This window comes from Nyctereutes procyonoides, unplaced genomic scaffold (assembly GCF_905146905.1).
Source record: "Nyctereutes procyonoides isolate TBG_1078 unplaced genomic scaffold, NYPRO_anot_genome, whole genome shotgun sequence".
Taxonomy (NCBI): domain Eukaryota; kingdom Metazoa; phylum Chordata; class Mammalia; order Carnivora; family Canidae; genus Nyctereutes; species Nyctereutes procyonoides.
The window spans coordinates 59592298-59605604 of NW_026575126.1; the positions used below are offsets into that span (position 1 = coordinate 59592298).

General features: G+C 58.9%; 1 protein-coding gene across 2 annotated transcripts in view; it reads left to right on the top strand.

Annotated features, from left to right (window-relative positions):
* Positions 1–7028, top strand: part of SBK1 (SH3 domain binding kinase 1) — a 46970-nt gene extending 39942 nt beyond the window's left edge. For both annotated transcript variants that reach the window (XM_055340868.1, XM_055340867.1), the window contains 3 exons: positions 4308–4540; positions 5243–5445; positions 6046–7028. In XM_055340868.1, the coding sequence (XP_055196843.1) occupies positions 4315–4540; positions 5243–5445; positions 6046–6891 (1275 nt within the window). In that variant the 5' untranslated portion in view covers positions 4308–4314 and the 3' untranslated portion in view covers positions 6892–7028. The remainder of the gene's footprint in view (positions 1–4307; positions 4541–5242; positions 5446–6045) is intronic.
* The last annotated feature ends 6279 nt before the right edge of the window (positions 7029–13307 follow it).

Below are 13307 nucleotides of genomic sequence, written 5' to 3' on the forward strand. Positions count from 1 at the left end.
CCTGCCAGCAGGAAGTGGTAGGCGACTCTGTCTTGCTTCGTGCTTGGGAAGCCCCCCTGGCTTGTGGCGGAAGACCCAGCCCACAGGGCGAGAGTGCAATGGCTGCTGAGAAGACCAGGTGACACCCACCTGCCTTCAGCAACAGACGGGAAACCAAGGGCCTCCCTCAGGGCCAGTGAGGACACACACTTGAGGTGCAAGGCCTGTGGGGTCCCCCGGAACAGCACAGTCAGCTTGAGTGTGGATAGTAGTGTCAACCGCACAGGATGGAAGGGGAGGGGAAGAGGGTAGCCACGGGCCTCCGTCACCTGCTGGTGGCAAGTTCACAGTCACCAAATCCACAGGCAATGGTGATAAAGGTAAAATCATTTTAGGTCAAGTTCCTGCCAATGCCAGGCAGGCGTATATGCCCTCAAGTGCTCGGGGAGCCAGTGTGTCTTCCTTTACTGTCTGGCCTCGATCCCCCGCCTGAAAGAAGTTGCTCTGAACCCGCTGCTGTGAAGATTAAGTGAGTTAATACATGGGAAGCACCTGGACAGTACCTGCCACCCAAGCCACTCAGCGGGGGCCCAGCAAGGCATGAGTAGCTTTGGCTCAGGCTTTGTGCTCTCCTGGGCTCAGTTTCCCTACTTGGATACCCAGGGATCCAGACGAGACGCTCCAACATTCTGACTTGGGAAAACAGTAGTTAAGAGCACCGACTTTGGAGCCAATCCCAACGCGAGCCGTGTGACCTTGGGCAAGCTCTCTAGGCCCTCTGTGCCCCTAAAACAAGGATCATGAGAACACTCATCCGCTGAATCGTGAAGATGAGCTCATCCTTAGAGCAGGGCCCAATGTCAGTGGTAGCTGCTGCTGCTGTTTCATTGTTGTGATTTCCTGGTTGTAAAGGTGTGGCCGCCGAGGCCCAGACAAGTGACTGGCTCAAGGTCACCCGGCTAAGAAGTGGCCTGCGGCAGGATCAAGGGCAAGCCTGCTGAGCCCCGAGGCCCGTGCTGTTTCTGTCACTCCCCACTGTGACTCTTAAATCACATGCGTGGTAACTGGGTCAGAGGCAGTGTGTACCTGGGGCTGTGACGCAGGCTGTGTGGATTAATTCCTTGTTGCCTGCTGATGCCTTGCAGAGAACAGGCCTGAAAGGGGCGGGGGTGGGGTGGGGGGAGGTCATGAAGGAGGGACGGGTCAGTAGTGAAGACCCCCAAAACTGGGTCCTGGGAACCAAGGGAAGGGATGAAAGAAAGTTTGATCAGATGTAGCCCCTACCCCCAGGGAGCTCTTGGTCTGTTGATGGGGACAGACGGAACAGGGTTGAGACCACCCCCAAGACATTCAACAGGAACTATCAGAGACACGCACAGACGCTGTGTGAATCCTGAGGCTCGGCAGAGGCAGAAATCAGCACCCAGGGCAGCAGGGAAGGCTTCCTGGAGGAGGGGGACCTGAGGGTGGAGACCCAGAAGATTGCGGCTGGTGCGGGGGTAGGTAAAGGCAGGCAGCAAACCCGGCAAAGGAGACCAGAGAGAGGCAGTGTAGAGTGGTGGTCAAAGGGCTGAACCTGGATGCAGGCAGCAGATGTGGGGCCCAGACCCACCCCGCTGTGGCTGTGCGCCTGACCCAGACTGGTGGCTGCACAGTGCAGCTCTGAGACCAAAGCAGCAGGGATGAGATGAGCCACGCACCCAACAGTCTCTGGCTGAGGGAGGAGGGGAGAGAGGGAAGAAGAGCTAGCAACTTGCAGCTGCCAGTCAGTCTCCCAGAGGATGCAGACACAGCCCAAAATGGCAGGGCCAAAGCCCGAAGTGGAAGCATTGCACACGCGTGTGCCCCTATGCCTGCACACCCACGGCCTGCCCAGCACAGCAACGGTCGCAGAGTCCACACATCAGGAGAAGTAGGTCAGCAGAGCAGCTCGCAGCCTCTCACTGGTGGCCAGGGGGAAGAGTTCAAGGCACCGAGGGGGTGTACACACTGGAACCCCTGGGGGAGAGGCCCACACTCCCCTCAGAAAGGGCCTGAGGCCGCTCACCCACAAACGGCCTTCCCTTTCCCTGCTGCATCAAAGCAGATCGCCCATGTTTCCTCACTCAGAACCGCACTCCCACTGTGTATGGGCATTGGACAGAGGTCAGGAGGGGTGACCCCTTCCAGCCCTGAAAGCAGGGCAAGACCATCGTGGAGAGAGGCCGTCCACTTTAGCCTAGTTGGTGGCTGCAGTAAGAAGGACCCAGTGTTATCCAGCCAGGGCTGGGACTGCAGAGACCTGGTGACAGGTGCCATGGCCCAGTTGGGTTTAGCACATGGAGGGTGGTGGCAGTAGGGGCAGCAGGACCCCGAGTCCTTGGGCCTGGCACCATCCCTCCCCCTGGGGGGGGGGTCTCTGAGACAGGCTGATGCAAGCCCCAGGCCAGCCCCTCTGAGGGCTTTCATGTGGAGTTTCAGACAGACTCCTGGCATATGTTCAGACCAAAGGAATTAGGAAGGGAAAGGCAGTGGATGTGGCAGGGGAAGGTTCTATAGAACAGGGCTTGCTCATGAATGGAGGGGAAGGGGGCTGATTGGGCGAGCAGGATCCTGAGGCAGCAGAAGGGGCAGGAGCCAAATCGGAGGAGGGGAAGAGGGCCCCCTGCTCCCCCAGCCAGCCGGAGGACGTGCAGATGGAGCTCCGTTTGGGGCTGGGTGGGAGGCCAGGAAGTTCCCTCCTGATGTTCCTCCTCTCCGTGTGAAGTGGGAGTCTGGGTCGTGCCAAGAGGGAAGGGGAAGGCAGAGGAGGAGACTGGCAGGGGAGCGGCTGGGCCAGGGGGAACACAGAGGGGCTCCCGGAGAGCCCACCCCTACTCACGGCCTCTGCTGGCTCAGCTGAGGGGGAACACAGATCACACTACTGAGGGCACACGACACCTGGCACTTAGAGAGCACTTACTGTGTACCCTGGCTAAGTCATTTAGGAAGTCACAAGCCCATAGGGACAAGGCACTGTTATATCCTTTATGTGGATGGAAAATTAAGGCAAGAAAAGATGAAGGTACTCGCCCAAGGCCATCCAGCTAAGCAGGTGACAGGTAGATTCAAAGCCAGGCCAGCTGGTTCCAAGCCTGCTTTCTCTCTGAGAGCCCTGGGCCGTCTTGTAAAGGTGGGGGGCTGGGGGAATGCTGGCTGAGTCACCTGGGACTTGGAGGTAGGAGGGAGTGAGGTGAGGGCAGAGGAGGTGCACTGAGAGGCAGGCTCCTGGGGCTCAGCTTATGGAGGATTCTGTGCCTCTCCTGCCGGTACACGCACAGACATGTGGACACCTGCTCCTGGAAGCTCCGCTCCCCAGCCCAACCCCCCCCCACACACACACACTTGACAGACAAGAAATGCAGGCCCCAGATGGGCATTTGCTGGACTCTCTGCACGGCAGCTCTCTGCCCCCCAACACTGACTGGGGACAGACTCAGTACCTCTGATGCATGGGTGTAGTTTGTGTGAGTCCCAAAAGGGTCAGTCAGGCTATGAATGTGGAGGGTGGGGCTAGGGCGGGGTGGGTCTTTGCGGGACCTACACTCTGCCTTGTGTCTGGGTGAGACTGGGGGAGGCTGGGTGGCACCCTGAGAGGACACATGTACCTGAGCAGGGCCATGGTGTCTGTGGAGGGGCAGGGATAGAAGGCCGTGGTTGGGTGTGTGGCCGTATCTGTGCCATCCTGCCAGAGTTTGGGCTGAGACTACTTGGTTGAGGAATTTGATACTGTGACCCCTGCCCTCAGATATCACCTTCCCCACCTCCTGCCTTCTGTTCTCAAAAGCCTAGACCACATTTTATCATAATATATAATTCATGTGTTCACTAGGTTTATTGTCCATCACCCTCCTTGGAGCATAAGTCCCATGAGGGTGGGATTCTTATGTGCTTGTTAGTGTTGCATCCCCGTGTCTCTGAACAGCAAGCCCCTGGCCAACACCAGGTGCTGATCAATATCTGTGAATTGGAGCACCCGTGTGGACTTGGTCTGTGGAGTGTTTTTGTGTGACATAGGTTATGAGGGTGTGCCTTGTCCAATGCTGTGTCTGGATGACAGCTTGAGACAGACAGGCTTGTGGTACCCAGTGGGGACTGTGGGGGCAGTGACTGGTGTCTCCTGGGAGTGCTGGCTCAGCCCAAGGCCCTGATGCTTTGGGGAAAGGGGATCCAACAAAGATGCTTGTCGCCCCCTTGTGGTCATCTTGAGCCTGGCGTCCCAGGGCCCTAGGTACTGGGGAGGGAGGAGGTGGGTGGACTAGGGGGCCCCCAGCTTGACGTCACATTTCATGCCACATCCCCCATAACAGGGAGAAGATGAGCGTGGGCTGCCCAGAGCCCGAGCCACCCCGCTCCCTGCCCTGCTGTGGGCCAGGGACTGCCCCTGGGCTGGGTGCAGGCGTGCCCCTCCTCACTGAAGACATGCAGGCACTGACCCTCCGCACACTAGCAGCTAGCGATGTCACCAAGCACTACGAGCTCGTCCGGGAGCTAGGCAAGGGCACCTATGGGAAGGTCGACTTGGTGGCCTATAAGGGCACAGGTGAGCATCTGGGCCACAGGGTGGCCAATTTTGAGGGCCAGGGTGGGGACTTGTCTCGGGCTCTCGGGGACTCTCTTCAGGAGCCAAGAAGTCAGCAGGGAGATACAGTTAGTGGTCCAGGGGGAGAGATGCAACCTGAACAGCCCAGGGAGACCTGAGAGGGAGGTACAGAGCCCAGACTGGAGGGTGGGCTGCTTGGGGCCAGCTGAGGTCAGGAGAGAAGTCAGGGCTGGCAGTGGTGTTTGGGGAATCACCGGCATATTAGTGATAGCTGACCCCAGGGAAGCGGACAAAGCTGAGGGTGGGTCCTTGGAAACAGAGCACCATTCTTAAGGAGAGGTAGGTGATCTCTCTGGGAGGTCAGAATGGCCAACTCCATTTCTCAGATGAGGACACTGAGACCCAGAGATCCAGTCAGTCATCTAAGGTCATGCAACTAGAGAGCCAGGGCCAGCCCCCAGTAGTCTGCTCCAGAATCTTCTCACTAAACCAGGAGTGCGATGCCTTCCCCACGCCATAGGCTCACAGCCAGTCAGGGGCAGGAACTGCATGACTTCCCTGCATGGCTTCTGGCAAGTCCCTTCCTCTTGCTGGGTCTGTTTCCTACCAGTAAGACATGGACAGGCTTGCGCTGTCTCGGGGATGTCAGGTGCAGGGGCGCAGGGACAGAGGCCTTCACTGCTGTGGCTGCTGCCCCATCAGGCACGAAAATGGCGCTGAAGTTTGTGAACAAGAACAAGACCAAGCTGAAGAACTTCCTGCGGGAGGTGAGCATCACCAACAGCCTCTCCTCCAGCCCCTTCATCATCAAGGTCTTTGACGTGGTTTTTGAGACGGAGGACTGCTATGTCTTCGCCCAAGAGTATGCGCCCGCCGGGGACCTGTTTGACATCATTCCTCCTCAGGTACATGATGTGGTGGTGCAGGGACAGGAGAGGGCCTCCTGGCCCCAGGACAGCCAAGCCAGGCACTCCAAGGGCGACAGCTGGAGGATGGGACAAGGTCCAGTGGGCACCTTCCTCAGCAGCTACGTAGGAACAGTGGGGACACCAGAGGGGAGATGAGGCGGCAGGGCCTCCAGGGGCCTCCTGGACAGGGAGAGTGCCAGGAGGGTTCCAGGCCCCTGGCTCTGCATTTGGTGGTGCCTGCTAGGTGCCAGTCAGCTCTGGCGCCCAGGTGGCCAGTGGCAGAGCCTTAGGTCCCTATGAGGGAAGCAGCGCAATCGCTGCCGCCAGGAGTTGGTGAGATGGTGCGGGCGAGGGCGCTCAGTGTGGCGCCTTGCCCACCGTGGGCGCTCAGTGACCAGGGGAGAAGGGTGCGGGGTGAAAACTAGCGGGCCAGACTGGGAGCAGGAGCACCCCCCGCGGTGGGGTGGGGGCAGGCAGCAGGTAGGGGCTCAGGCGAGAGGGGACTGGCAGCAGTGGGGAGGGATGGGACGGACGGGACGGCGGGCCTGGACCAGCCGCCCCTGAGCGCTCCGCCCTCCCCCCCCCCCCGCCCCGCAGGTGGGGCTCCCCGAGGACACGGTGAAGCGCTGCGTGCAGCAGCTGGGCCTGGCGCTGGACTTCATGCACGGGCGGCAGCTGGTGCACCGCGACATCAAGCCCGAGAACGTGCTGCTGTTCGACCGCGAGTGCCGCCGCGTGAAGCTGGCCGACTTCGGCATGACGCGCCGCGTGGGCTGCCGCGTGAAGCGGGTCAGCGGCACCATCCCGTACACGGCGCCCGAGGTGTGCCAGGCGGGCCGCGCCGACGGCTTCGCGGTGGACACCGGCGTGGACGTGTGGGCCTTCGGCGTGCTCATCTTCTGCGTGCTCACCGGCAACTTCCCGTGGGAGGCGGCGTCGGGCGCGGACGCCTTCTTCGAGGAGTTCGTGCGCTGGCAGCGGGGCCGCCTGCCGGGGCTGCCGTCGCAGTGGCGCCGCTTCACCGAGCCCGCGCTGCGCATGTTCCAGCGCCTGCTGGCCCTGGAGCCCGAGCGCCGCGGGCCGGCCAAGGAGGTGTTCCGCTTCCTCAAGCACGAGCTCACGTCCGAGCTGCGGCGCCGGCCCTCGCACCGCGCGCGCAAGCCCGCCGGGGACCGCCCGCCCGCCGCCGGGCCGCTGCGCCTCGAGGCTCCCGGGCCGCTCAAGCGGACGGTGCTGACCGAGAGCGGCAGCGGCTCCCGGCCCGCGGCCCCCGCCGTGGGGCCCGCGCCCGCGCCCGCGCCGGTGCCCGTGCCCGTGCCCGTGCCCGTGCCCGTGCCCGAGGCCGGCCTGGCGCCCCCGGGGCCCCCCGGCAGGACGGACGGCCGCGCGGACAAGAGCAAAGGGCAGGTGGTGCTGGCCACGGCCATCGAGATCTGCGTCTGAGCCCGCCCCCGCCGCCCTCGGGCTGGGCCGCCAGCTCCAGCTCCAGCTCCAGCTCCAGCTCCAGCTCCAGCTCGCAGCGCGCACCCGCGCCACCCGCGCCACCCGCGCCGCCGGGACCGCCCCGCACCCGCGCCCCGCGCGCGCCGCGCCGGGGGGCGGGGGGCGGGGGCCGCTGCGAGTCCGACCGCCTCCCCCCCCACCCCCCCACCCCCACCCGCGGCGGCGGGAGGCAGGAGCGCGGGGCGGCGGGCGGGGCGCCGGGTCAGCCACCCACAGACCCGAGGATTCAGAGGCCCCCTGACACCGGAGCGAGAGAGCTTGCGGGCAGACTGCCCCCCCCCCCCCCCCCCCCCGCACACACACCGTCCCGGACCCTGGAACCCTGACTAGTTGCTCCCGGCCCTTCGCACCCCCTGGCAGATCGTCCTGCAGCCCCACCCCTAATCCCCTCTCCTGGCCGCCCCAGCCTGCGACCCCCAGCCCCCCCACCCCCACCCCCCGCACGCACCCGGGCACAGAAGAGGAAGGACGTGTTGGGGCCGGACGCTGGCGGGGGAGGGGAGGGCCAGGAGCTGAGGGCTGAAGTTGCTCAGCTGCGCCCTGCCCCTTTCCTAGGAGGCTGTGGGGGAGAGGCCAAGCCCTCTGCAAAATGTAGCAAATGTCTGGATGTGGCAAAAGTGTGTGTGCGCGCGCGCGCGTGCTTGTGTGTGTGTGTGTGTGTGTGTGTGTGTATGTGTGTGTGTGTGCTGGCACAAGCCGAAGAACCTGGTGACCCCCACAACCCCTTTGCCGATGAGAATACTGAGCCCCTGGGAAGGGCAACCGACCCCGACAGATGGGCTCTAGAAGCCCTCTGTGTCCTCCCCAGGAATTCCCGGGCAAAGTCGCAGAGGGAAGGGCTGCCAGAGGGGGCCTCTGTGCCCGGGCATCCCCAGGACAGGGGGAGTGAGTGCAGAGCCCCAGGCCGGCGCAGCTCCCGGTTCTGGCAGCGCTTCCCCAGGCCCGGGGACCTCAGATCCTCTGGGTGCTCACCCTCTGAGCCCAGACACAGCCGGGCTTCTGGCCGGCGGCGACGAGGTGATCTGGGCCAGGAATCCCCCTGGGTTTCTGCTGGGGACCAACATGTCAGCCTACGGCTGCCGCCATCCCAACGTCCTGGTACTGAAGTGTGCCCCCGTGGGTGTGAGGATGCAGTGGGAACAAGGATGAGGGTCTGTGGAAACACAGGGTCGGGGGGTGAATCGGTGTGTGCCCCATGAGTGTGAGTAGAGTCCACATGTATGCGTGTAGTCTTGTGTGTTCAGCGATGGCATCCAGAGGCCTCAGCAGCTCCTCCTGGCCCCAGGATCCAACCCAGACAGCTGCCAGCAGGTGTCCAGGCCTACGCTTCACCACGCGCCCCTCAGGGAATCTGGCCAGGAGGCACCCGCAGGTTGGTTCGGGCCCCTAGGCAGCAACACAGGACCCCAACTTCACCCAGTGTTCCCTCGTGACCCCTGCCCTTGCTGTGGAGGCCCAGGACCCCGCAATAACCTCAACATGGGTGAGGCCACTCCTGCCTGGCAGGGTCCCCTCCGCCATCCAGGGCCACACCTGCCAGGGTCCTACTGGGGTTCTAGGCCATTCGAGGGGGCCCTCTGATGAGCCCCACCGGCTGACCAGAGAGGGCCCGACTACCCTCTGGCCTGGAGCCCCCACCTCTCCACTCCTCCCTCATTCCCACCGCGCAAAAGGGCTATAGGTCCCCCTGCCCTGCCCGGGTCCAGTTTACAAAGTGTGCGGTTGCCCCAGGGCCTGGCCCTCCCCTCTTCGGTGTGCCCGCCCACTTGAGACCCACCTCTGCAGTGGGCCCCAGGGCCCTCCACATGCCAGGTAAGTAGCAAACCCTCCTCCCACCATGGGCCCTGTCTCAGAGAAGGCCCCCCATCACTGCCCCCGGCCCAGCTGGAGCCCACCCGGGCCACCTCTCTCTCCCAGCCGCGACGTCTCCTTTTGCCTTAGGCCTCTCGACATCCTGTCTCTCCTGCAATAACACGGACGCAAGATTCCAAGTAGATGTCCCTCGCCGTGCGCTCTCTCTCTTTCTCTCTCTCTCTCTCTCTCTCTCTCTCTCTCTCTCTCTCTCTGTTAAGATCCTATTCGGGAGTTTCTCCCTCGTCGTAGTATCTAGAATATTAGAGTTGGAAAGGGGACTGTAGTTACGTAGCCCAGCCCCTGTGTTCAGAGGCACAGAGAGGGCCAGCGACTGCCCCACACGGGAGCAGGACCCCAGCCAGGCCTGCTCCCTAGCTGTCGGGGCCCTGCTCCCGCCGCCGCCACCACCACCACCACCTCTGCTAGTTGGGCTGGGACCCTTTGCCCCTTAGGAGAGGTGTTGGTTACAGATGTTTACCTCAGTTTACGTCACTGTCGAAGAAACAAATAGCAAAAAATTAATAACACAGTAGACACGAAGACTTAGAAGACAACACACAAAATCTTCCTCTTTCGATTCTTCTGTGAAAGTGTGTGTGTATGTGTGTGTGTATGTGTGTGTCCCACTCTGGGCAGGCCGGGTCATCCTCGATCTCTGTCACAGCCCCTAGGCCCCCACACTGCCCCGTCCTTCGGTGCTTCCCAGAGACCCCTCTGAGCTGGCCTGTGGGGTGTGGGGAGCCCCCTGGGTGGGAGGCAGGGCCACAGGTTAGCTAGAGGGCCTCCCATCAGGCCCACCGAGCAGAGCTGCCAATACTCCCTGAGCCCGCGCTGTGGCCCGTGGGACAGTCTTGGTGGCTAGCATCAGCACCCAAGCCTGGCTCAGGGTTTGGGCGGAATCCCGGGCCCCCGAGCCCCAGCCCCTCATGTCTCGCCACACACACACACACACATCCACCATGTGTTTGTAAATACTTTGGCATCCTTTGGCCCTGAGAAGGTTTTTAAATGTGTTATTTACTTCTCTAATCATGACAATTGCTATAAAATAAACAAAAGTCTAGAAAAATTACCACTGGGTGGCTGTCTTGCCTCAGATACGATGGAGCAGGGAGGGGACACGCAGAACTACTCCTGAACTTTGAACCTGACAGACGTTCTCAGGTGGGGTCTGCAGCGTCTGAGCACCCACCTCAGGCCCCCTGGGGCCACTCAGGCCTAGAGCAGGCTTGAAGGCGATGGGAACAAGGACCAGGTTCTGGGAGGGAAGGGGTGGCACCCTGGCCCCAGCCTGATGTCCAGCTTCAGCTTGGAGCCCTTCAGGCTGGGCAGAAAATTGACGCAATAGCCCAGAGGAACAGAGCAGGCTGATTCATCCGGTCGCCACCCAGCAAATATTTACCGAGCACATTCTGTGTCCCACCCGGGATACAGCAGTGAGCAGGGACAGATGGTGTCCTCAGGCAGCCAGCAATGGAATGATAGAGACAGACATAACCCATATTTTAGGCTGGGTGTTGGGAAAGTATGTAACTGGGAAGCTCATCAAGTCTGGGGGTGTCGGGAGCTCACCAAAGACAGGAACCAGAGGAGTCGGAGTCCTCTGGGCAGCGGGACATGGCCGGGAGGCAGAGGCTGCATGGGTGGTGCCTGCAGACTCCAGGCAAGGGGGCGAAGTGGGGGGGGTGGGCTTTAAGGAGATTCATGATTCCACATTCATTCAGAAAAGATTTATTTCCTTTTCATAGATAAGATCTGTCACTCTGTTCCAGACCCTTCCATAGCTCCTTAGACCACCCAATCAAGGCTGAAGTCCTTAGGGTGGCTTCCAAGGTCCCACCCCCTGCGCTCCTGCCTTGTCCTGTGCTGCCTCCCAGCCACATCGGCCCCTAGGACTGCCCAGCGTGCTCTCTGCTCTGGGCCTGGACCTTTGCCTGGGACTCTCCCAAATCTCCCCCCTCCCTCCCGTCCTCAGTCCTTCAGGCACCTGCTCAAATCTCAAGCAGAGAAAACTTCCTAGAGCAGAAGCCTCCTACCCTGCAGAAGCTACCCTACCCTCCTATGCTGAGTGCTCACCGTCACTCGCGGTACCATGTTCTCGTTTGTTCTCCATCTCTACCCTCTAGAACGGAAGTTCCATAAGAACAGAGTCAGTGTTTGGCAAATTGCTATCCCCTCCCCCCCCTCCGATGCCTAGTAGAGGGCCTGGCACAGGACAGACCCTCCCTAATGATTTGTCAGCTTAATGAATGAATGCCCAATGCTATTTTAGGGGCCAAGGATACAGCAACAAACAAGACAATCCCTAGCCCCTGAAGCTTACTCCCTGAAGACAAAAATAGACATTAATCAGATCACACAACTATCTATGAAATGAGGGTGAGGGTAAAAAAAATAGGAAAGAAATAAGAAAAGAGAAAAAAAATCCACCCAACCTAGATCAGAGGGGTAAGGACTCATCCCCAAGAATTTTCTCTATGGTATGTTAAAGAAAAACCTTGTTGGAACGCCTGGGTGGCTCAGTGGTTGAGTGTCTGCCTTTGGCTCAGAATGTGATCCCAGGTCCGGGAATCAAGTCCCACATCATCGGGCTCTCCACAAGGAGCCTGCTTCTCCCTCTGCCTATGTCTCTGCCTCTCTCTGTGTGTCTCTCATGAATAAATAAAAATTTTAAAAACAAAATAAAACAAAAAAAAAAACCCAAAAACCTGCCATTTCAAACCATCTGCCACTTCTCTGAAATGATAAGGGTAGACACCCAGGGGATTCACAGAACACTTTAATGGCTTATTAAGGGGTGGAGGGGAAATCTACAACTAGAAATAGCATCCCTGGTTCCCCCACCCCTCCGTGTTCAAATAACACCTGCTGCCAGTGTGTCCGAGAATGCCAGGACCTACCACTAGGGGGCCTTGGTTTTCCGCCGCTCTTGCTTGTGTCTGCCACTTCGCATCCCTACTGAACTGGGTGAGTGTGCTCTGCCCTGCCACCAGGCTTGACCAGGAGGCTTTCCAGGCCCGCCCACACACGGTATCAGAACCAAACCAACCCCTGCAACCCCAGAGGTTCTCCCATTTAGCCTGGGCCACCTGCCCTTGTTCGTGGCAAGTGCCTTCTCAAGGGCACTTAGTCTTCTCCTGCCCATGGTCTTCAGGCTAGACTCAGTCCACCAAAAAGGTTCCAGTAACATTGAACTTCAGAAGGGAAGGGATTGTATTCTTTGTATTCTTCATTTTCTCTCGACATGCTTCTTGAGTTCTAGGCAAGTTTTCCCAGCTACTTGCCAGCAACAGCTTACCATGCCCAGACAGGGAGTATTGAAAGGGCAGCCTCTGCCTTCGGCTCGGTCATGATCTGGGGGTCCTGGGATCAGACTCCTTGCTTGGCAGGGAGTCTACTCCTCCCTCTCCCCCTGACATTCCCCCCCTGCTCATGCCCTCTCACATTCTCTCTCTCTCTCTCTCTCAAATAAATAAAATCTTAAAAAAAGAAAAAAAAAGGCCACGCTCAAATTCCCATTATACCCTTCACACAGGGCAGTAGAGGCCAACTCAACTTACTTACTGAGGGAAAGAGTCCCCAAACAGCATTTCTCTTTTAAAAAAAATGTAGAGCCTTACCCTCCGCCCCCATCTCGTGCCTGGTTCAGGGTGGAAATGTGGGTGTAAAAAAAGTAATTTAGAGTTATTTACTGGCAGTTGAGCGGAGAAGAATGTTCCTCACCCAGCTTGGTTTTTGGTTCTTGAAGGGCAATGGAGAAATTTAGGGGTTTTCACTTGGAGCCAAAGAAGGACGAAAGAGTATGGTGGCTCCAGAGGCCAAGAGCATACAGGGACAGCCAAATAAGTAGGCTGTGTAATTAGCAAGTATTGTATACTTGAAATGTGCTAAGAGAGCACAATTTTAGGTGTTTTCACCACACACACACACACACACACACACACACAATCACACACACAAACCCTAAGTATTTGAGGTGATACATATATTGGCTTGTGGTGATCACAATGTACACATATTTCAAAACCTAAGTTGTACACTTGAGGCATATGCAGTTTTAATTTGCCAATTACACCTCAATAAAGCCAAGAAGAAGAAGAAAAAGAAGTAGGTTGGTCATGACTGACTCGAGACCGTGAGCCCCAATTTGGAAATCCTCAGAGAGATTATGGCGGGACCTGGTTGTCCTTAATACGTGGTAAGGGAGCCTTAAGTCATTCTATTTGGGAGCTAAAGGAAAACAGAAGGTTCCTGCAGAAGGTGGAGGATTTATATATGTGGACTGGACTATATTTTTTTTAATTTATTTATTCATGAGAGACACAGAGAGAGAAACAGAGACATAGGCAGAGGGAGAAGCAGGCTCCTCAAGAGGAGCCCGATGCGAGACTCCATCCTGGGACTCCAGGATCACACTCTGAGCTGAAGGCAGATGCTCAACCACTGAGCCCAGGCGTCCCTGGGGTTATATTTAATTATAGTTGTGATAAGAATCATGGATG